Consider the following 21,683-nt stretch of genomic DNA (forward strand, 5'->3'; position numbering starts at 1 on the left):
AAGTCCTCTGTACTGCGGCCACTTCTGGCCTACTGTACCAGCCCTCGATGATAGGTGAGGGTGATTGTGGAGCAATTGCTGCAATGAAAACTGGCAGGGGAAACCGAAGTACTCGGAGAAAACCTGCCCCAGCGCCACTTTGTCCACCACAAATTCCACTTGACCAGACCCCGGCATTGAACCCGGGCCGCCGCGGTGGGAAGCCAGCGACTAACCGCTTGGGCTATGGCGCGGCCCTTCAGTACAGCTTACTCGTGCAATCTTTGCCTCATTAATGACCAACATCTCGCTTGACGTTGTCGGATCATACGTTCTTATGCAACATACACGGTCAGGCAGAAACTGAGACTAATACAAACTCATCGTTTTGTTTCCGTCTCAACACAACCACCATTAGAATCTCACTCACATTTCACTGTATATAATGAGTTTATTGGTCTTAATAATATGGTAATACGCTACATGTGTTACCTTATAAAGCCATCATCAGGCAGTACACATTAACAAATACTTTCAAACCATTTAACTGCGCTTTACACGATTCATACATTACATATAATTACTACTACTAATGTGCCTGACTTTACATTCAGTTAACACATTCAATTTTCATCTGAATTAGTACCAGCTTTATAGAACGCATTAAAATTTGAATGAAGTTTCTACATTCATTTGGATGCTGAAAGGTGCACATAAATGAGCGATTTCACAATATGAAATTAGCAAACAGAACATACTGTAACGTGTATGACTAGGCAACGGCGCGATAAACACCTCCCTTAAGCGCACTCAACAATAGGACGAATGTTTACGGCTCGTTGGTAGGCAACAGTCAGCTCGCCAATGGACTGACGAGGTAGCTATCACGTGACTGGTTTTCTCTGTGGACTTCCTTATGCAACAACAGAGGCTGTTTTCTGTGCGTTGTTGGTGCGGAGGCTATATAACGACAGTTAAAGATATAACTGTTCTCAGTTTAAAGTGACAAGAGTTCAGTTGAGGGCACTTACGAGTAAGGGCGGAAGCAGCGAACAGAGCGAATTGGAACCAGGAAGAAAGAAGAGTACAGGAGGTCGGTCTGTGAGGATTTAACGTGTGATTTGAAGACTCTGTTTATGTGTAATACTTGGAGTGTGTAATCCATTGAGACTGTTATAGTCTGTGTGTTGAGGTCCGTTCTCAGGAGATAACTAACGAGGACTGGAAATCCTAGTGCGTGTGCAACAGTGAACTGGACTGTGTGTATTAACCTGCGGTAACGCTGTATTGTCTGTAGTGACTTTAATGAAGAGAGGCTGTAACCAAGGTCGTAATAAATCCAATCATCCGAACTAGAATCCGTCATTTTCGTCGTGCCACCCTACACGTGACAATACAATTAAAGGTCAACTTCGCTTAAACATATAAGATGGAGTGATAACAGACTGTCAAAATGTAGGAAATAGAAAACATCAACCAGACTAACCCATCATCACAGGCCGCGCCATAGCTCAAGTGGTTAGTCACTGGCTTCCCACCGCGGCGGCCCGGGTTCGATCCCGGGTCTGGTCAAGTGGCATTTGGGGTGGAGAAAGTGGCGCTGGGGCAGGTTTTCTCCGAGTACTTCGGTTTCCCCCGCCAATCTTCATTCCACCAATTGCTCCACAATCACCCTCACCTATCATCTGGGGCTAGTACAATAGGCCAGAAGTGGCTGCAGTACAAGGGACTTAGTCCCACCCCACTAGCATTAAAGAAAAAAAAAACTCATCTGAAAGGACTTGGTGACAAAAATAAATTTCTGTACAAACACAGCCCAGCACGAATGTTTAAAGAACGTAACTTGTTGTTCTAGCTTAGTTATATCAGTTGATATTTATTCCCAGCTCGCGGCAAGGGCGAGGAATTTTTCTGTTTCTAAAGCGTGCAAACCAACATTGGGGCCCACCTAGTCTCCTTTCCAGTGCGTGCCGAAATTTCTCTCGTCGGGGGCAAAGCGGCCGGGGTACGGATCTGACCATTTACCTCCACTTAATGAGGCAAAAAAAATGCGTGGAAATGTAGCTCCACTTCCCCATACACTTTTATGGCGTGGTGCGTAATTAAGTTCGGAGTCAACTTTATCCTTTGGCCTCTATTTTATTATTTGCTTCTTGGTTTTAACGAAGCGTGACTTAAATGAAATTTATGTCAACGACAGATAGAAATGTGTGACCCCAGTTCATTTTACAATGCGCCTCCCTTTCCAATATCCGTGTTGACGGCAAAACAAACATTCAAATGAAGTCAGACCACATCTTATTGGTAGAACATCTCCGCATGTAAAAAAAACATTAACACGTAATTTTTATCACTGCTAATCGCTTCAGTACTAACACCATACGAAACATTTAATGTATAGGTCTACAACAGTCGGTGCACAAAAATATACTGCATCTGTTAAAACGAAGTACAGTAGATTTAAGATCACGTCCATCTGAATACAATCCTACAGTTTTCGCAGTTTCCAATTTTATGCATTTTCTTTCTTCTTTGTAAGTTCGTTTTCAAGCAGTAGACCCAAGTTTCAACTGCATAGGAGCCGAAGGAATAACATATCTATGTACAGGACTATAACTAATCGCTCATTCGACGTTTACTACCGGCTAGTAACTTGTGTCGTAGTAGATCTATTTTTTGACAACTGATTACAAACCAGTATGCAGTCAGAATTGCCTAATTCGCCCAACAGTGCGTTACTGTAGTTTTACTGCTGTTTAATTTAATTTCAATTTTTTGAAAATAAAGAATTCAATCCATATATACTAATTGGGCCCGTCACGGTAGCCGAGCGGTCTAAGGCATGTACTGCCTTCGTTCGCTTGGAAACCGGGATCGTGGGTTCGGATCTGTTTCCTGTGAGGTACGAAATGAATTCTTATATACAGTGCGTACAATCAAGTGCGCGCCGCGGCTGCAATTTGCCGTGAGTCATACCACCGCAGAACGGATGCAGTCACGGGGAGGAGTTGCAACTTGATTGTANTGTTTGTGTACAGGTAGAGGCCTTGCGACGAGCTGATCACCCGCCCAAGGGGTCCTACCGAATGTGTAAGATCTAGAAAAACCGAACTGAACGAAGAAGTTCATGGAGGTAGGCCTAGGCCCACTGGGGCTGCAGTGTCAAGGAAAAAAAATAATATACTAAATGGGATGTGAAACGAGAGTTATAGTAGCGAGAAATTAAATAATAATTAACTAATTCTGTCACAGAACACGTGGGTTTAATTGGGCATTTTTTCGACATTCACTTCTTATCTCAGAATCAACGCCCCTAACATGGAACATAATCTTGCCTTTCCCTCACGTTATCTTCGACCGCCTTCCTGGGGGGTTCCCCGTGAAAATTCTGTTTGAATTTCTTATCTCTCCCATACCAACTACATGTCAGAATCTACTTTAGGAACTAAAATATATGTTGACACTATACAGCTGTGGCACACTTTAACAAAGCCGAAATGCTGAAGTGTGCTGATTCCGGATTGCAAACCGGGATGTAGGAATGTATTCGTGCCTTGTTTCCGTTCATATTTGGACTCTGCGTATTTCGGTCCAGAGAACTAGCGGGATCGAAGTTTCTACACCTTAACAGCAGTCTGATATCATAGTGTTGTTTGATACCAAGTCTGTATATTTTCTGTAAATTCCTATTCAATTTCCGGGGGCCCGAACTGAAACTAATTAAAATATCTACAATGTGGTAGCAGAAGCCATAAATGGAACGCCGCTAGCATGAAGGCCGGCCATATTACGCATAAAAATCGTCCAATTACAGGTACATGAATTAGAACTTGGAACGTACATTGCTTCGTTTCATACGTTTTTTCTTTGCAAAAGATGATACTTGTCGAGCCTGTGGTACCGGCGTCGTGTAACAAATGCATTAAATTGCTCAACGTTCTAGAGGCAGACTTGAAAGAATTCTGACGATGGTGTATACTGTACTTCTTTTGGCGTATTTTTGACTTCATCCATCGTCTGGTATGTAAAAGACAAAAAACCACGACGTTTCGGAGACTGGATGAAGTCCAAAATACGCCAAAAGAAGTACAGTTCTAGAGGCAGTTCAGAGATGTGAACAATATGAGTTGGAAGAGCATCAGTAATATAATTTCATATATTCAAGTCCCGTGGTAATTAGATTTTTCATTTATGCCTCTCTCGATATCACTTCTATGAAAAATATTTTTCATCCTGCAGTAATACACATAATGAATTCCCCGCTGCACAAGGAAAGGAAACAGGTTTTGAAACTTTCAACTTAATTTTCGTGGTTACATGTGAGAAAGTCGGTGGGGTGAGTGGTGAGCAAGTGATAGGGTCAGCAGTGAGGACCGAGGGGGGGCGAGAGGGTGAACGGCGATGAAAAGAACGGATGAATGATGAGCGAGAAGTTTGGCGAGTCTCGAAGCGAGTTGTGAGTGTTTTGGTGAGCAAGTCACAAAGTGAGCGAGTGGCTGGATGAGTCGCTGAGAGAGAGTGAGTCAGTGACTGTTTCTAAATTAATTACATTTCCATCTTTATGAACTTGTGGATGGTGAGTCAGTGACTGTTTCTAAATTAATTACATTTCCATCTTTATGAACTTGTGGATGATTTATTTTTTCTGGTTTGACATCTTAAGTACTTTCTGTTACAATGTAATAAGTACATGAATATGAAATCTGGTAAAACGTGATACACAGAAAAATGTGTCCACAGAACGGAATTATAACTCGTAATCGCAGGATGTGCCGGTCACGGTAGCCCAGCGGTCAAAGGCATGCACTGTCTTCGCTCGCTCGGAAGCCGGGATCCTGGGTTCGAATTTCACTTAAGGCATGGATGTTTGGTATGTGTATGTGTTCATTGTGTGTTTGTGTTGTCCTGTATTTAGGCAGAGGCCTTGCGAGGAGCTGATCACTCGTCGAAGGAGTCCTAGCGTCTGTTAAATGAACATGAAACTGAAAATCAGAGGCCAGGGCCCAAGGGGGCTGTAGAGCCAGCGAAAAAAAAAATCCTAGGATGTACTGCCGTTTTCTCCGCAGCTAAAGATACCTTACCTACTGCAATTAGCATAGGAGCATATGAATATATTACAATAATACATTAAATACAGGCTACAATTCACAACATACAGAGAAGCCTAAATTAACATGCATTAAGATAATTACATAACTAAAATACTGAACCTGCGGAGTTAAGTACCTTAAAATATGCATGCTCAGATCTAGCTGTGTTGGTGTGATGAAAGAAATTAACGCTTAAAATAGCAACAAAATTTTCAACAATTCTCATGCAACTTTAGTTTAAGTTTCAAAATATTTACAGAATAATGCGATTCCTCTGAAGGAAAATCCAAGAAATTTAAACATTCTTCCCAGAAAGATGAATTCTGTTGTTATTTAATAGCAGAAGCTAAGGAAAGCAGTAGAATTGCGTGTAGTGTTTTATGATAATATATTCCATTGTGAACTACAACTAAGTTTGGTTTTAATTAAAACTGTGAAGGATTTAATAGATACCGATGTATAATTTAGATTCCTGTCAGGCTTATTAATTTTCAGTTTTAGATCTTCAATAAATGTTGCACGGAAAAAAAAAACATCAAAATTTCAGTCTCTTGTGCAGAAATTCCATAATATGTAGAATTTTACTGCGAAAATGTTATAATGATTCAAATATTAAGTTACTAATATTTCTGAGGCTGTATTCGTTAAAAACGTGGATTTCTGATCACTTCATCCACCAGTGATTAGAATCATTTTTATATACAGTTCTTGTTTCTCAAGTTAACCGGGTCTCATTTCCGGCTGCAAAATTCCCACGCGCCATCACATGTAGTTCATGCGTTGTAGCACGAAACAGTATGCAAATCAATTAACAGATTTTCTGCTGAATTTCAATTACGGTTAATACTTACAAATGTCTCAACATGAATAATGGGAAAACCTTAGTAAAGACACTTATGACAGTATGACCATTACCACAGCGGGTGTCAATGGCTTCTTAAACAGTTTAATAGTTTATTTTAAATGTCTCTGCAAAGTTTGTTCAAGTTATTAAACATAAACATACGCAGGGTTACGGAACCCCGTACTGGCCTACATTCACATGGAATATATTAACGGGGTTTTAAATGTATTATTTTAGAGGAGAGTTATCATCACCTACCAAACGTCTGTTGGATTTTTCCTCCAGTGGACTTCGCGTGATCCCATTAAACCCATAGAAGTTTTTGTAGTAATCCCCCGTCTCCGACGCCGCCACTGAAAAGTACACAAGTGCTCCATTAGCCAAGGGTCACCAGACAAATTACTAGAGAGGACGGGCAGGGGTCAGGGCGAGGTTGATGCGGCGGCGTCACGGGGGATTCCCACAAGGCGTACCTACATATAGTACATACATTAAAGTATTCGAATTTGGAAATAAATTTCATATTTTAATATTTCTTTATTCTAATGATCTATTAACGGTTTTACTTCTGTACATGGATAATCTGACAAATTGGCTTAATTTGGGGCAATTATACCGCAAGAAATGAACTAATCAGATCACGACTCTGTACGGGCACAACAGCGATAGGTGACAATTTCGAAATGACATTCAACAAAATTAAAAGCCCACATTATTCTCGGGTAGTGGATACTGATGCCAAACTCCGGCGAGTCGTCTTTTCTTGCACAGATATAAACTGAAGTTATAAAGCACTTCAAATAGAACACAACTTCAGATTAATTTCAAGCAATTTCATCATGACAAAAATGACTTTAAAAAGGGGTATGTTAACATTATAAACCACATTACTGCAGGGAAAACAATGGCAGGTAACTTTAAACGGTTTTGATCTGGAGAGATTTTCCAAAACGCAAAATAATTCGAATACTTTGGTTTCCTTAAAGTTACGGCGTGGTATCGCCTGTGTGGTCTGCCTTACCAGACGCCGTGGCTGTTTAACCAGGGGGCGGTTCATGCCATTCATCTTGTGGTAGAGACCGCAAGCGTTGCACAGGTAGTGGCCAGTACCGTCCCGACGCCACAGGGGAGTGGAAATGGCGCCGCAGTTCACACATTCGCGACCCTCCGAGAAGTACTCAGCGGTCTCGACTACATAAGAGACACACAGTACGTGACTTACACGAGGAAGTACAAAACATCATGCCAAGGGGGAAAAGAAAACATTATTCATCATCACAGGACTCGGTTCCTCTTCCGGTTAGCAAGACGCTGCAACAGAAACACCGTGATAAACATCCTTATTTCCTTCTCCCGGCACTTGGAACTGAAATAAGAGGACAGCATGCATAATGTGATACACAGTGAACATACATCTAGCAAAGCGGCCTCCGTAGTCTAGGGGTAACGTTCATGCCTCAAGGTACGCGGGTTCAAACCCGGCGGAGGTCGTGGAATTTTTAAGGGCGGAAAAATTCAGGGAACAAGTCCTCCGGGAGGGACTTTAAGCCGTGTGTCCCGTGTCGTAGATTTACGGCACGTAAAAGAACCTCATGTCTCTAGGAGGCCTCTGAGCTAAATTAAAGGCAATACTTTCCCGCCCAAGTAGTTTCCAATGCCTCTGGTAGATGGGGAAGCATCACGGTACCGAGGGCCGACCTCGTTGGCTCAACGGGGCTGATGGCACGCACCGTTACCGGTAGGGTATGGCGACAGTGTAAATTAAAGGGGGACGCACAATGGACCAATAAGTGGTATAAGTGCATGGGGAAACCCACCCCCTCTAATAATACGAATATGAATACATCTAGCAACAGTTTTTGGTATTGTGACGCACTCCTAGGCATAGGTTACTGAGCGTTACGCTGTAAACGAGAATAGACGCCCGTTGCTGGGCAACGTGTTCGGTCACCACGGTATTACAGGCGTATCCGACACAACGCTGACACGAACAGCAGTACTGGAACCATTGGAGATGGTAATCTGTTAGCTTGTCCGGCATTTTATAAAAGGCTACTGTGACCGGCCCAAAACTTATTACTCATGTTTATTATTACACGTGACAGTACTTTCGTTACGGGTTCATTGGACATAGTGTATAGAATTAACTCACAATGAAGTATCCGTCCACACGGTTTACAGCTGAAACTTGTGGAAAGATCTCAATGACGTTAGGTATTGCGAGACTACGTGGAAAGTTGCACACCGGATTTAAATTGGGGGGGGCTGTCAATTGGAATATTGGATAAAGCACAAATTTAAATTTATCGAATATTTCAAAAATGGCTCTTATAACAAAAGAAACATGTGAGGCGATAAACCTCAGGTCGCATGTACCTACACGTATGCATGCTTGCGGTAACCTCGAGCGTAACTCTTAAATATTTGTCGGAGTGAAACATGTTTCGAGCTAAAGCTGAAGAGAAAATAATGAAAAATCCATGCATCTCATAACTTGTATAGCCTACGCAACAATCAAATGGGGTCTCCCAAACAAACGCAAAGTTAGCACACGTGAAGAATACCAACGTCTCATGTTGTCTGTAACAAACGAAGTTTTCTTTCGGCTGAATCCGCATGTCTGCATTTATATATGTGGAGCCTGGACAGCGCAGTCGGTATAGCGACTGGCTACAGGGCTGGACGACCGAGGGGTCAGAGTTCGAGTCCTGGTTGGATCAAGAATTTTCTCTTCTCCACGGTCTTCAGACCGGCTCTGTGGCCCACCCAGCCTCCTATCCAATTGTTTCCGGGGGCTCTTTCTTCGGGGGTAAAGTGATAAGGGCTTGAAGCTGATGACTCGCCTCCAACCAGTGCCGAGGTCAAGAAAACGTGCGTCTGTACATCCACTCCCCCATACATCTTCACATACTAATTGTCCGATTTAATTAAAATTGTAATGTTGGACAAAATTAATTAAAATTCTCAATTTAAAATTCCATTAAGATCTGTTCAGCAACACCGCAGTTGTTTCGTGAATACAGAATCAGTGACAGAAAGGACGGAGGAAAGACGGAGTGGGGGACGGCCGGAGTGACAGGAGGGCGGAGTGACGGCAGGACGGATAGAAGGGCGGCTGGAATGACGGTAGGAAGGATAGAGAGCGGGCGGAGTGACGGCAGGACGGATAGAAGGGCGATTGGAATGACGGTAGGAAGGACAGAGGGCGGGGAAGGGAGTGATGGCAGGACGGATAGAAGGGCGACTGGAATGACGACAGGAAGGACAGTAGGGCGAGCGGATGGACTGACGAAGCGACTTTAATATGCGAAAGCTTGCAGACGCGCCTGAATACAGCCTGCTATGTGACTACCAACTGGATGTTAAAGATAAAAACAATGACAATTTAAACATTTCTGAATCCTGATAATTTTATTACAGCCTTCTTATTACTTATTAGAAACACTATCGCCATCTTCACTTTACAATTGGTTATATTCCTTACGCACCGAAATTTTCATTTCAGGCGTAAATACCGTTTGCAATACTGTCATTACATTCGCTTAAATACACTGGAGCCGATCACAGTGGGTGCGCGGTCTAAGGCATGAAATGTCTTCGCCCGCTCAAGCATTGGGATCGTGGTTTCGAATTCCACTCGAGGCATGGATGTCTGTCTACCTTTGTTGTTTCTGTGTTGTCGCTGTACAGTGGCTGCTTTGCGTCGGGCTGATCCCCCTGCAAGGAGTCCTACCGACTGTCTACAAGATTCAATTAATTATGATGGGAAACAGGACAGAGGGCCTAATCCATCAAGGCAGAACAAATGCAATGACTTTGTTACATCAAGGTAAGAAGAGTATGTTATGAAGCAAATCAGTATTTTCCTTTATACTACTTTAACGAAAATTTATAATCGAAATATGTCAGTAAGCCCCATCCACAATCGCGGCGGTCACCCACTGGAATTCGTCCATTTATTACACTGCAAATTCCATACACTCTCAGCCACGAAACCACTGAATGGAGCGGAGAGGTCCTCTTCAGGCTGGGGCCGTTCTATAGCGGAGAAAGCGTCTTGGTACCCACCAGATGGGACGGGCGAGGGGGGATTAGGCGACTGGACCAGGTGATAAAAGATAAATATCCCTGTCCCTGCTGGAGACTGAACCCTAGTCATCTTGCCAATAGCCAGAAGCTTTACTTATACGGGCTAATGTTCTTGTTTAATCAAATAAATACACGAACGATTTAAATAAAGATTTAAAATACAATGTACACATTTCTGGGATTTAGAGCATCGAGATGACAAACGTCAGAAGCCAATTACAGAAACGTCCCAAGTTCCTGGGAAACCTGAATTCCTTGTTGCCCCCTGAACCAAAGCCTGGATCATTGCTCCTGAAATACAAAGGCAGGTTTGCTTCAAGCAGAAAGTGTGCATCACGGTTCATTAAAATTGAATTACAATTTTAGTTCAGTCCACAATCCCTTCTCTTTCTTCTTTGCTCCTCCTCTCGCTCCCACTTTTGAGCACGGGGCTGATTTCTCGGTTTCATGATCATTTTTACAGACGGTGGGACTCCTTGGACGGGTAATCACCTCGTCGGAAGGCCTCTACCTAAACACAGACAGAATAAACGCAAACACACACTAAACATCCATACCTTGCGTGGGATTCGAACCCACGATCCCGGCTTCCGAGCGAGCGAAGACACTACATGCCTTAAACCGCTCGGCTACCGTGACCGGCACATAATCCCTTACGGTAAGGCAAATCAGAAGTTCCAGCAATCAGCCAGTTATTTTCATTGAACGTCGTAGCTTTCACAGTAGTAGCGTTACTGATAAATGACAGGTTATCAACTGCACATATGTACCGCCCTATCTGTTCGGTAGAGCAAGACGCAAAACAACGCACAGCAGCGGATGTAAGTTCTAATTTTAATCAGGCCTATTCCCCAGAATGTGAAAGTAATACAAAACTGGCCTACAATGAAGGCTACGGGATCAGAGAATAGTTTTTAAAAATAAAAATATCTATGCTTCATAAGTATTTACAATTTTTTTAGTTCGCATAGTGGTGGGGGGGTGGAGTCTAGTTGGGCCCACTCGGCATGTCGGCCACTGATTGGCATATTGTACCTGCCCCGGGTTATTATGATTATGGAGAATTTGGTGGAATATAGATTGGCAGGGGAAACAAGTACTCAGAGAAAGCCTGCCAGAGCGCCACTCTGTCCGCCACAAATCCCACTTGATCAGACCCGGGCTCCAACCCGGGCCGCTGCGGAGGGAAGCCAGAGACTAACAGCTTGAGCTATGGCGCGGCCTTATTTACCATATAGATCAGATATAAATGCCAGCGGTCTTAAGAGCAAAGTACACAAACAATTCACGCTGATGCAAACAACCAGCTTGTCCACTGTACCCACTGTCGCCGGTATCAAATAAGAATTAAATTCTAAACAAAAGAATTACCAAGGTGTTTGCTGATCTTACTTGAGAATTTAGAACACGATTTTTCTTTTTGTCAGTAAAAATGTGCTTAAATTAAAAAATTCTCCTATACATGTCAACTTCCTGCCTTGTGGACGTAACAGACCTATAAAGGCAGCATTGGGGGGGGGGGATTCACAGACAGCAGAAGAGATCCCGTAAGTCTCCTTTCATTCTTTAAAATATGAAAAGTAGGCTACAGAGTGAGGTTCGTCTCCAGTGGCATAATACTCATACTAAACATTACGAAAATAAAGTAACATGGATTTCCATAGCGTTGCTTAGTATCGGACCGGTAAACACCCCGCGACTAAATACAAACAAGGCAACAATGGAAGATGTCTCAGTGGAAGAATGTTATTGCGCGTTGCTAGGCAACAGCGCACCAATGAAGACGCTGGCTAGGAATCACGTGATTTGTTTTCTGTTTAGTCTTCCTTAGGCAACAACAGAACTGTGTTTTCTATGCGTGGTCCGTGCCGAAGGCTTATAAGAAAAGTGAATGCAGGGACTGAAAGTCAGTCGTAGGCTGGAGGAGCGAATTGTGACTAGGAGTACAGGAGAGTACAGAAGGTCGGCCTGTGGAGATTTAACGTTTGATTTGAATACTTTGTGTGCTATAGTGCAGTGGTACTAAGAGAGAGTGATTTAGTTCAGCAGAGACTGAAGAGATTAGAGTGGAGTGATTTGGAGTGTGAAAATCAGTAACAGTGTTATAATTAATTGTAGTTACGACCTGTAAGTGATTAATAAAACCAATCACCAATCCAAACCCGCGTCTCCAGTCACCTAAACACGTCATAGTTGGGCGGATTCACAAATGGGCTTATTTCAAACATGGATTCGACATATGGCTAAATGGTAAATATCTGCTGGGGAAGGGAGAGTGCACCTACTGTCAGCAAACAACAACTTTGGAGCGTTTTACTACCATCCAAATAGTTTACAACGCAATTTCACTGTGCTTGTACAACGCTGACGGAACGAAAACAGTTCCCTACATACTTATACGTACAAACACATACAAATTCATAATTCGTCCCTACGAGACGAATGCAGATTGTTTTCTAACGACAATTTTCTTTAATTTACATGTTGCAGTTACAAAGGTGCTTGCGATTTGCCTCCATGTTAGCAACACAAGACATGACATTAATATTCGCTGTTCACACAATGAACAGCCCTGACGCAGGCGTCGTAGTACACCGATGTCAAGTTGCCAAGACATTCTCCCAGCTCTGCCACTAAAAACTATAAACACAACTGACCACTTCCATTTACTCCTATGATTAAGAATTCGTCGCTTTTAAGCACAGTGACAGCTGACTACCTTTTGCCTTACTGACTAGCTCCTAGTTATTTGTCTTTAGGCCACTCGGTGTCCTAATGCTAACCTCAGTATTGGTCTAGCAGCTGAGCTAATCTGAAACTACGTGTCTGACAGTGTGATGTCACTTTTAGCGAGTGCTGTAAACAGTGGCTGAACACGCATTATCTTTTCCTATTAAATGCCTTGGGATTATTCAAGTATATAGAATTAAAAATAATTCAAATTTGTTGTCTCAAAATTTGAAATAACATTAATATGCTGTCCAGCATTCTGTGTAGGGAGATGCATGTGACCGTATTCAAATTGGTATTGCTTCTGCTGAAGCCGAAAGCTAATGAATGATCTACACCTTCAAACAGCAGTCACTTAAATACATTTTAATATTATCCCCTTATCTATTACAAGTTCTCCCAGAGAGGTCTCTCCCCCTTGTCTTCAGGGTTTCCGACTAAATTTTTGTATGTAGATCTAATTCCTCACCAATCACAGTGGCCGTGCGATCTAAGGCATGAACTGTTTTCGCCCGCTCGAACACTGCGATCGTGGGTTCGAATCCCACTCGAGGCACGGTTGTCTGTGTGCGTTCATTCTATTGTTTGTACTGTCCTGAGTAGGTAGCGGCCTTGCGATGGTCTGATCCCTCGTCCAAGGAGTTCTACAGACTGTGGATAGATTAAGTTGAAAAAGCGGCCAAGGTCTACAAGGGCTGTAAAGTGATTGATTGATTGATTAACAGGCAGAGAGATTCTCATACGTTCTGGATACCCAGCCTATTTCATCCTTCACGATTTAACTTGCCTGATGAAGTATTAGTATTAGTTAAACAGTATGAAGACGCAGTTAACACAGTCTACACATACCTACGTAGACTGTAAACTATTTACAAAAGGGCAATTCGTGCCGCTTGCCCTGCGTGGAAGGTCGCCTGAAAATTTCGTGACGTAATATTGGTAAGAACTACAGCTAAGGTGAGGGAGTCGCCTAGATGACGTAATGATAACGGAAACGACAAAAACATCTTCAAGCATGCATATCCCTGTCAGGAATTGAACCAAAACTGCCAGTGTGAGTGAAGGCTGATTTTATTAAAATTACGTTCACACTGTTTGCTTTCTTTTGCCGGAAATATTATTTCTGCACTCTTGAGTCGCAACAAACTCACTGGCCGTCGTGATCAGCCTGTGACCGTTAAGTCGGGCCAAATTAACTAACGCGATTCCAGTTCTGACGCCTATGAAAATTTTCTGTGTTTTCTGTAACTGATCAGATTGTACCGAAGCATTAACTGACCATTCGTTCAGTCCTCCCGTTAATCGCTCTAAGAATTAGAGCAATTTCTGTTATTTGTGGTTTAGTTGTCGGCTCTGCCCTTCTTCACAAGGAAGTATAGAACGACGAATGCCTTAGACCTACCTACCTGTCTCTGTATTTAGGCCTCTGCTTTACAGTGGGCTCATATTTGTCAAGTTCTGTCTCATGACAAAACCCATTCCCCTTGAGAAACTTTTACAATATCACTAGTCATTCACACAGAAAAAAAATATATTATGTGGGCCATTACTAGGAAACGAATGGGAAAACACGTTGCCACGGAGAGACTGACTCCTGGAAACCGACCGATTACAAAACACGGTTTCCATTATGGCCGTCCAAGGGCTTCCAACCCTAGGATCGAGTCCCGGCCAACACACTATTGACATGCATCGTTAGTTAATATTATTCATAGAAGGTAAAGGTTCAGTAAGAAAGAGGACATCCTGCCTCCTGGAAAAAAAAAGGTTTAGTCTACCTACAGCATACAAAAAAAAATCATAGAAAGGTTTAAGCTCGCTAAGAGTTTGAAAAGAGGTACTTTCTTTTCAAAGGGGTTAGCTCGCGAGAAATACAAGGGAGAAAGGTACTGAGTTCGTGGCAGTGCATAAGACAGACCAGAACTACCCTTCCTGCAACAACAAATAATAATAAACTTAGTCTTAACATTTCACAACGACATGAAAGGTTGTGTACTGCCAAATTGTACGAAGTAATNAATCCAAATCATCAAATACAGAACCCACTGTTATTTGTCACGCCAAACTCCTTATAGCCAGTCACGGTAGCCGAGCGGTCTAAGGCGTGCACTGTCTTCGCTCGCTCGGAAGCCGGGATCGTGGGTTCGAATCCCACTCAGGGCATGGATGTTTGTGTGTATTTTTCTGTGTACAGGTAGAGGCCTTGCGACGAGCTGATCACCCGCCCAAGGAGTCCTACCGAATGTGTAAGATCTAGAAAACCCGAATTGAACGGAGAAGTTCATGNTAAACCATGGATACTGAAACTGAAAATTGTAAACATTTAGAAAACAAACAGTTGCTTAGGAATTTTTAAATGCTTTCCACGGCAACGCATTCATGAAGAACAGCAATGGTACCCTTGGGGGCGGTGATCTCTATTAGGTTCTCTGGCGGTTCAGGGAGCTCACTCATGAATTGAAGTCAGTCGGGAGCAGAGACCAGTCCAAGACCCAGACAGCAGTGAGAGATTCGTCAGCCAGACGTCCTTCAGAAGGAGTTCAATGTGTGAGCTGTTATAATCAACTGTAATTGTAAAGAAGTACCAATAATCCAAATCATCAAATACAGAACCCACTGTTATTTGTCACGCCAAACTCCTTATAGCCAGTCACGGTAGCCGAGCGGTCTAAGGCGTGCACTGTCTTCGCTCGCTCGGAAGCCGGGATCGTGGGTTCGAATCCCACTCAGGGCATGGATGTTTGTGTGTATTTTTCTGTGTACAGGTAGAGGCCTTGCGACGAGCTGATCACCCGCCCAAGGAGTCCTACCGAATGTGTAAGATCTAGAAAACCCGAATTGAACGGAGAAGTTCATGGAGGTAAGCCTAGGCCCACTGGGGCTGTAGCGCCAAGGAAAAAAAACCCTTGTTAAGTGACAATACTGTCATGTAATTAGGGGTGTTGTGGGGCTGTATACGGGGTCGAATTAGTGAATGAATTTATTAACCACTTGTATGCACCACCCGGAACTACATTTTACGGGTCGCTGACACATACTAGTGTCCTCAGTCTATTGCAGTTTCCACTAGCCGTTTCCCAGCAACGGTTTCATTCAGCTTCCGGCACTCAGGTCCTCTTGTCACAGCCGCCCGTGCAGAACTCTTGTAAACTGACATCTCTAATTGGGTCCTAGGCTGGCGGCCATTTGACACCAACCTCCTAGTCTTATTTTCAAAGGCTGACTTTCAACTGGACAACTGAAATCCCTCACCAACCAGGTATTTCCCGTCACTTACCTAAATGAAATGCTGACAACTCCGGAATTCGACCGACCCTGCTTGTAACATTTCGGCACGAACCACAAGAAAATGCTGTTTCCATTATAATAGTCCAACAATACCTCGACCGTTGCATGCGTATCCGTTGCCGCAGGAACCCGTTTACTGAGCAATTACCTAGCGATAGCCCGGGTATTGTTGACGTGTTTACCGGCCGTTACCAAGCAACACATGTTCCTTTTCGCGATCGTTGCATAACAACAGCTATACGCGCTACACTATCATTAAACAAAAGTAAATAAACTGAAATACACACATGCCAAAATCACTCATCTGCCTACTGGGCCATATATGCGTGCTGCATTGAACTAATGTGAAATTTATGACGTGTCAGGTAATGTACACCCGAGCTGCGTTATCGGGCAGAGGCCATAAATCTCCGTGACCCACGGCCATTCCAAAGCCTTTCAGTAATGACTCATTAAACTGATCTTTCTCTCTCACACGTGTTGTATCAACAAAACTGGGGTCTCCGTGACGTAGCAGAAAGCTTCTAGCATCGGTGGAGGTTGTAGTGAGTGGTGCACATACATAGCGTGTGCGCTTTCCTGGTAGCGTTGCATGAGAACGGGCGTGAAACAAGTGCCATATAAAAATATGGAAGTAAATACAGTACGTATGTACTTTACTGCCTAACAACAGTGTGAAGTTCTATATAACTTGGGAAATATATATGAGGTTTTTAAGACGGAGGATAGCAGGATCTTCTGGGTATGTGGCAAAGTGGTAATAGTTACTATAGGATTCTGACGATGGTGTATAACACACTGAAAGAGCTAGCTCTTTCTAACGGACCCAACAGAATAGGTGTTTCCCTTTTCCTTCACCTGAGGACGGAAACAGATCCAGTTTCCGAAACGTCGTGTTTTTATTTATTTTAAAAACCAGGACGATGGATAAAGTCCAGAAACCCAATATATCAAAGTGGTAATAATAATAATAATAGTCGGTTTCGAGGAACGTGCTGCCTCCTCCTTCAGGGTTGAGAAAACAGAATCTTATATCTGAAAGTTAATACAGGAAAATGCCACAAATTGCGATTGGTCTGCCATGAAGCTAAACGTTACGAACCCTGATTGGTCAGAACAGTAAGGACATAGACAGGTCTAATTTTTATTGTGTTCTGTAGTCTGGTACCGGACGAGGAGCACACTGCCTTCATCTTCAAGGTACATGAAACAGAAGGGAACCGAGTAGTTTCCTCCCTTCCGTCTCCATCGTTCCTTTCTACCATGAAAACGGAGACTGTATCTTCCTCCGAAACGTAAATAGCTACGTACCAAGCTACATGACGTCATAACCCAGGAGACTGCAATACGGTATTTCACCGCAGGGTAAAAGTCAAATCTCATGTAGAGAACATAAATAAGGCGGGTAGTGACCTCAAATACTCGTCACCCATAAAATTCGGACTATAACTGACATCACTACCACTGGGATCATGGGCGCTTGCGGGGGGTGGAGCAGCCCGGGATCTCCCCCTCCACCAAGTATTAACAAGAATCAAAATTTTAAAAATATATATATATCTACAGCTCATACAGAACCTGAAGTTTTGGAGTTTCACCCCGTCCACCCCGTCCACGCCCTCTGGAGACGTTGCCGCTTTACGAGATCATTCACAGGCAATTCCCTTTAACTAATGCAGTTAATCATCCATGCAAACAAGTCGCAAGGGATCTTTTCACTCCTAATCAAAACATTCTGCACTATGTATGTATGAGAGGTCGCACCATAGTTCAAGCGGTTAGTCGCTGGTTTCCCACCGCGGCGGCCCGGGTTCGATCCCGGGTCTGGTTAAGTGGGATTTGTGGTGGACGAAGTGGTTCTGGGGCAGATTTTCTCCGTGTACTTCGGTTTCCCCTGGCAAACTTCATACCACCAATCGCTCCACAATCACCCTCACGGCTGGTACAATACGACAGAAGTGGCCGCAGTACAATGGACTTGGTCCCACCCCACTAGTAATGTATCTATGAGCCTATCCAAAACCTAGACACTCATTTTACATATGTAACTGTTTCTGAGTAACGTGGGCCCATATTTCTTTTCTTTCCCCTTGTTCCTCCATCACGCTTTTATTTTTAAGTGGTCTGTTAATGTACGCTGCACAGATTTTGGTGGCTGCAGGATTAGCTGCTTCCTTGTGATAGGGAACTCCCGCTCAGTTAAACTGTCGTAAGTAAGATCCTGCAGTTGCTACGGAACTCAAATTACAGGAGAAGTAATAAATAAATAAATATTTTCCTTTAACTTCATTTTATCGCTCCCATTTCAAAATTAAGTTGTTTCCTTTCATCAGAAGAAAAACTATTGCTAATTTTCATTCTATATTCTACCCCCAAGACTCCCCCCCCCGGTTTTCGATAAACTCAGATTCGGTTATACTGCACTCGAAAATGTCTTCGTATTTATATGCTTCAAACAGTTTAAAAAACAAGATTTATTATTCCAGTATAGGTTCTATACTAAAAATAAAGTAATCACCTTTCTTACTATCGTGTACTATTGTATAGCACACAATTTTGATTTTGTGCATTGCTTCTTTTTAAACTTCCCGCCAAAAGTAAACTTCCGTCAGTACTGACCGGAAGCAGTAAGCAGCAGGACCAAATCACAATACACACGGCACGTGTTCTACAGCTGGCTGCATATACTGTACTTGCTTTGTTCTCATCATGAAAATTACGTATGCACTAACCTACGTTAACAACGCAACTGTTTATTGTATAATGCGGATAACTTGGACTGTGAGAGTGCGTTCCCTTTATTTCAACACATCTGCACCCTGTCTCTTAGCCTGTACACGCTCCAAACAATGTATCATGACTACAATTCAAAAGATGCAATTTTCGTACTGGGCATAAGTAATGTACGGCTAATGGCCCAGATCACGTTACACTGGCCCGCGCGCAAGGAAAGCATCCTGTCATAAAACAAAATCAGTCATCAATAACTTCAAGGCATACACATTTAGCGCTCTACCGGCTTAATGGTCTTTCCACCTCTTCCTAGGTCTTCCCATGTCTTTTTTTCCGTATTGATTTACTACCGTAGATGTACTTCGGAAATCTGCACTCTTCCATCCTTTCCACATGCTATAACCAACTGGTTTTTCTTCTGTGCATTTTTGCTATTAATTTATATATACAAGCCGGAAGGTCGTGGGTTCGATTCCCGATGTGGTCATTGGATATTTTAATTTACCTAACACTTCCAGCCGCACTATGGTCCTTCGGTCGACTCAGCCTCTAACAGAAGTACCATGAGTCTTCCTAGGAGGTATTACATAAGATCACTCAATATAGGCCTATCGACAATTGTGCGGTGACTGCCTCCCTGACTGTGAAGAGCCCAGGGAGGGTTTCCTAAACAAAAACATAAGCAAAGTATTTGAAATGCTGACCGCTTACAAACTGAAACATGTTTTGGTACNCCCCCCCCCCCACATTTTGTTAAATATGGGGAAGTTTTGTCCGTCCAACTATCAATCCGCACGTTTCATCTTCGAAATTGTACAAAAACAAAATTTGGAGATGAAGGTCAACAACAGAAGTTTTCGCACATGTTGTGGCCCATACTGTGCACCCTGCCCACATTAAGTACTGAAGATCTCACAAAACAGCTCGTCGCACAACATTCTTTCGGTCCTAAGCCAGTTATTAATTTACAGCTAAAGCATTTTTTCGTGTAGTGGATATTTAAGGAATTACAAATGAAAATATCTTACTCCAGGCACTGCCATGCCTAAAAAGCGATAGGCTCTATAGCATTGCTTGTCGATTTTTACTTACAACAAATTAACATCAACGACAGCTGCGTATTTAAAATCGCAAAAACCGATCTTCAAAAAAATGTATGTGGGTTCATTCCAGTGGAATACACCCCTACAACACTCCATGCACGATCTGTAACACTACGCAAAACCGGACTGTCCTTGAAGCTGCTAGTTAGGTGTCTTCGAAGCGGCCTCCGTAGTCTAGGGGTAACGTTCCCACCTCATGACTCAAGGTACGCGGGTTCAAACCCGGCGGAGGTCGTGGAATTTTTTAGGGCGGAAAAATTCAGGTAACAAGTCCTCCGGGAGGGACTTTAAGCCGTGGATCCCGTGTCGTAGCTTTACGGCACGTAAAAGAACCTCATATCTCCAAAGGAGGCCACTGAGCCAAATTATAAAGGACATTTCCCGCCCAACAGTAGTCTCTAACGCCTCTGGTAGATGGGGGAAGCATCTAGATACCGCTGAGCCAGTAAAGGTCGAACTCGCTTGCTGAGTCGGGACTGATGGCACGCACCAGTTCTTGTTTTTAAAATAACGGACGATGGACGGACAAGTCCAAAACCAGTAATTCTGAGTGCTATAAACCATCATCAGAACCCTTCAGAATCATATTATATAAAGATTATTAGATAATTAATCATTAATTAGAAAGGATGTTGAAAGAAACTATCGGTAGGGTATAGAGACTGGTAGAATATCACAGGGGGACGTACAATAGACCACTGGTCGCGGTGCATGGGGAAAACCAACCCCTCCAATAATAATAATAATAATAATAATAATAATAATAATAATAATAGGTCTCTTGGAACTCTGCTTCCGAGTCGGTGTACTCAATTCGATACAAAATAAGAATGAGACCTGTATAACTTGAAAATTTTCTTTCCACAGACTCGCCGGGAACCCTTCGTGGACCCCAGGGCAACAGGAGCACATTTCCACCCACACGAGTTGGCCTCCGATTAATATGAGGTACGTGTTTCAGTGTACTGATGTTTTCGCCGCTACACACGTACGCATTCTTATTTATTAACTTAAGCGTGATGACGTCACATAGAGGCAACCGAAGCGAGTCGTTGTTTTGGAATTCGATCGCATTCAGCGAAGTAGGCCAATGTCCGAACATTACTAGTCTGATGCATCAGAAGAACGCACAGACCCATCTAATGTATTCTTCTCTGCTGACTGGTGTACTGTTTCGGGTGAAAGTTCATGCTGAGTAATATCCCACCAGCCGCACTACGAGCACGGTTGAGATACGTGATTGCCAGGAAATTACCATGGGACAAGACTATAGATAGTCTAGAAACGTAATATTTGTACTAATGTAACATCGTCACAAACTTAGAGATCTTAACTTCTTTCATTACGTATGCACATTTAAAATTTAGGTTAACGGTTCACAAACTGTGGTACTGGTACCAAAGCAGCTCGCCACGGGTATCGTCACCTACTCATTCTTTGCATTCCCATTAAAACTGTTGTCTGTGGGCACTGCGCAATGTAAGAGCATTAAACATGAAGTTGCGCATTTGTTTCGTTTTTCTACCCAACTAGACAGACATTTTTTTAACATCTGTGCACAATGAGTTTGAGTACCATTAATCTAGAAGGTATATAGTGTGTACAGAGATCAGAATTGCGAGCCAGAAATTACTGTTATGTACCTCGACTACTTTCTTCCGTGTAATGCGCATTTCTTAAGACAAATTTAAGCCTGTAAGATTTGAGGCTTTCACGGCGGTGACTATGAAGAAAGCAGTCTTCTGGGATTTGGCACCGTGTATATGTGGTGTTAACCGACGTTTCGGAGGAACGTATCGCCTCCATCTTCAGGGTAGAAGAAAAAAA

At 43.0% G+C, this 21,683-nt stretch overlaps 1 protein-coding gene across 1 annotated transcript in view; it reads right to left on the bottom strand.

Annotated features, from left to right (window-relative positions):
* Nucleotides 1-21,683, bottom strand: part of LOC111875008 (transcription factor GATA-4) — a 105,136-nt gene that overhangs the window by 12,257 nt on the left and 71,196 nt on the right. The window contains exon 4 of the mRNA XM_023871003.2: nucleotides 6,172-6,266. Within this exon, the coding sequence (XP_023726771.1) occupies nucleotides 6,172-6,266 (95 nt within the window). The remainder of the gene's footprint in view (nucleotides 1-6,171; nucleotides 6,267-21,683) is intronic.

The sequence above is a fragment of the Cryptotermes secundus genome, unplaced genomic scaffold (assembly GCF_002891405.2).
Source record: "Cryptotermes secundus unplaced genomic scaffold, Csec_1.0 scaffold973, whole genome shotgun sequence".
NCBI lineage: Eukaryota > Metazoa > Arthropoda > Insecta > Blattodea > Kalotermitidae > Cryptotermes > Cryptotermes secundus.